The sequence below is a fragment of the Bison bison genome, unplaced genomic scaffold (assembly GCF_000754665.1).
Source record: "Bison bison bison isolate TAMUID 2011002044 unplaced genomic scaffold, Bison_UMD1.0 scf7180017863871, whole genome shotgun sequence".
Lineage (NCBI taxonomy): Eukaryota > Metazoa > Chordata > Mammalia > Artiodactyla > Bovidae > Bison > Bison bison.
This window is the reverse complement of record NW_011494443.1, coordinates 13,077-15,148: the sequence shown is the minus strand read 5'-3', so window position 1 is coordinate 15,148 and position 2,072 is coordinate 13,077. Positions and strand designations below refer to the sequence as shown.

Sequence of the window (2,072 nt, the reverse complement as noted above, 5' to 3'; positions counted from 1 at the left end):
TAATCAAACTCTATAATTTGTATGTTGTATAAGGTCCTTAACGATTTTTTTCACTCAAGAAAACTCCTTCTCATCAAAAGACCCGCTACCCACATTCTTTACACAGTAAAAACTGGAAAGGAAATTTCTAAATTTTAAATAAATCCAATGAAACACTAAGTTATTATGGTTTTAATACTCAAGTAACAACACTGTAAATCAACTATATTCTGACAATTTTTTAAAAAAGCTCTAATATTCAGTAAATGCATAAAATATTTTACTTACTGCTGGCTGTACTTCCTCCACTCTGATTATCTGATGAGTTCAGGTCTAGGCCAGCAAACTAGAAGAGAGTTAAATTTTGGTTAGCAGCCCATGCGCAGAAACATTACACTAAAGGAAAACTTAATGGAACTCTTAAGGAGAATGTGACTAAGAATGTGAGCAAACGCAAAATACTACAGTACTACAGGATACACTGTAGAAGGTACCTAACCAAGATGGTGGCGCTATCCAGGAGAAACCGGGTCCAAATTCATAATCAAAATGAATTTTCCCTGTAACTTTTTCCATTGTAAAAGTTCAAAAAATTTAAATTATTTTAAAATGTCAAGTAGTCAGTGGATTTATTTTAGCTCCAAACATTTGGAGATGTTTTCTACTTGGAATTATTCTAAACCTACAGAGCACACCTGAAAAATATTCAGAACAAAACTTGTATCGACCATTTCTTAGCTTTTATTTCTAAATACTGCAACTAGAGTACCACTCTTCAGAACAAAAATTTACAATATAACCACTACACAACCATATTAAGTAGGTACCAATGTATTTTTCCATTTTCACAGTTAAGCTGAGAACACTTCGGACATAAATGGCACGTTTTACTGCCTTTTAGCTCCATTTCTACCCATCCCTTTACACTGGTAACTTAAAGCCTCTACATTCTAAAAAAAGCGCTTCATCGAATTCTGTAATGACTAAACAAACTATTTACAAGCAACGAGGAGGGAACTATGTGCCAAAAGCAGTATTTCATTAAAAAAAAAAAAAATGTAACCAGCCACACGGCACTATTGCCACGTGTTTCCAATAAAGCACAACGTTTAAGTCCTCTGTTAAAAGCTTAAAATTATATACTGTCAAGTTGCAAGCATCAATGTAATCATTGAAAACTGGAAGATGCTAAAGAAAAAAATGAATACGGTAACACTTTGGAGGCAGCTCGTTTCCTAACTTCTATTAACAAAACACTGCGGTGTTTTCTCTGCACGATTGTTCTCAGCAACAGACTAATACTTTAAGGCACAAAAACTTCCTTTTTGTACTTATTGCAGTACGTTTTGTTATTAATTTTACACTTGGCAAAATGAACTACGTAGAGCACTTTAAATGCTACTGTAAATTGCTAAGGTGACATTAATGCAATTTTCTCAATTGTGAATTTGCTTGCTGCTTAATTCTAACGACTGCGTGTATTTTTTTCCAATTATCTCGATTTCAAATTTTACTTCTGCTTATAATCTTAAATAGGTGCCGGCACCACATATATGTTAAATTTTAAAACTGGGGATTGGCCATGTTCTTGATAACCAGATTTTTTTTCATGTCTCTGCTCCATTTAACACGGAACATGTCAGCATTTGGAAGATTTATTCTGATTCGTTAATGGAAAAAATGCTCTCCCCCAGATAGCCGAGTCCCTAAAAAATACTACACACGACTGAAAATCTATTAACAATTCATTTGTGTCACTCAAGTTCGTTTCAGAATTCTGGAGCTCGCGGTACGCAGAAGTTTACTTAAAAAGCAACAAAACATCAATTGAAGAGTTTTTCTGAAGCGTGGTGCCACTGTTGCTGAGGGATGCAGACTTCTGCCATCTCCGCCCAGAACCCCTCCTCTGCGATCACGCGCCCTCCCGTCCTCTACCTCTAAACCCTTACAAGAGGGGTTCCAATTAGACGACAAATCCGGGGCCTCTGACCGATTTCAAAATTTTCACAAGCAGCAACAAGTCACCAACAAAATTCCTTTTTTCTTCCCAAGCTACATTCCAGGCGTTTTTTCCCAGGCCGAGCCCCGCACCA

At 36.3% G+C, this 2,072-nt stretch overlaps 1 protein-coding gene across 1 annotated transcript in view; it reads right to left on the bottom strand.

Annotated features, from left to right (window-relative positions):
• LOC104984096 (ATP-dependent RNA helicase DDX3X-like) overlaps positions 1–2,072 on the bottom strand; it is a 14,144-nt gene that overhangs the window by 11,286 nt on the left and 786 nt on the right. The window contains exon 2 of the mRNA XM_010833711.1: positions 268–325. Within this exon, the coding sequence (XP_010832013.1) occupies positions 268–325 (58 nt within the window). The remainder of the gene's footprint in view (positions 1–267; positions 326–2,072) is intronic.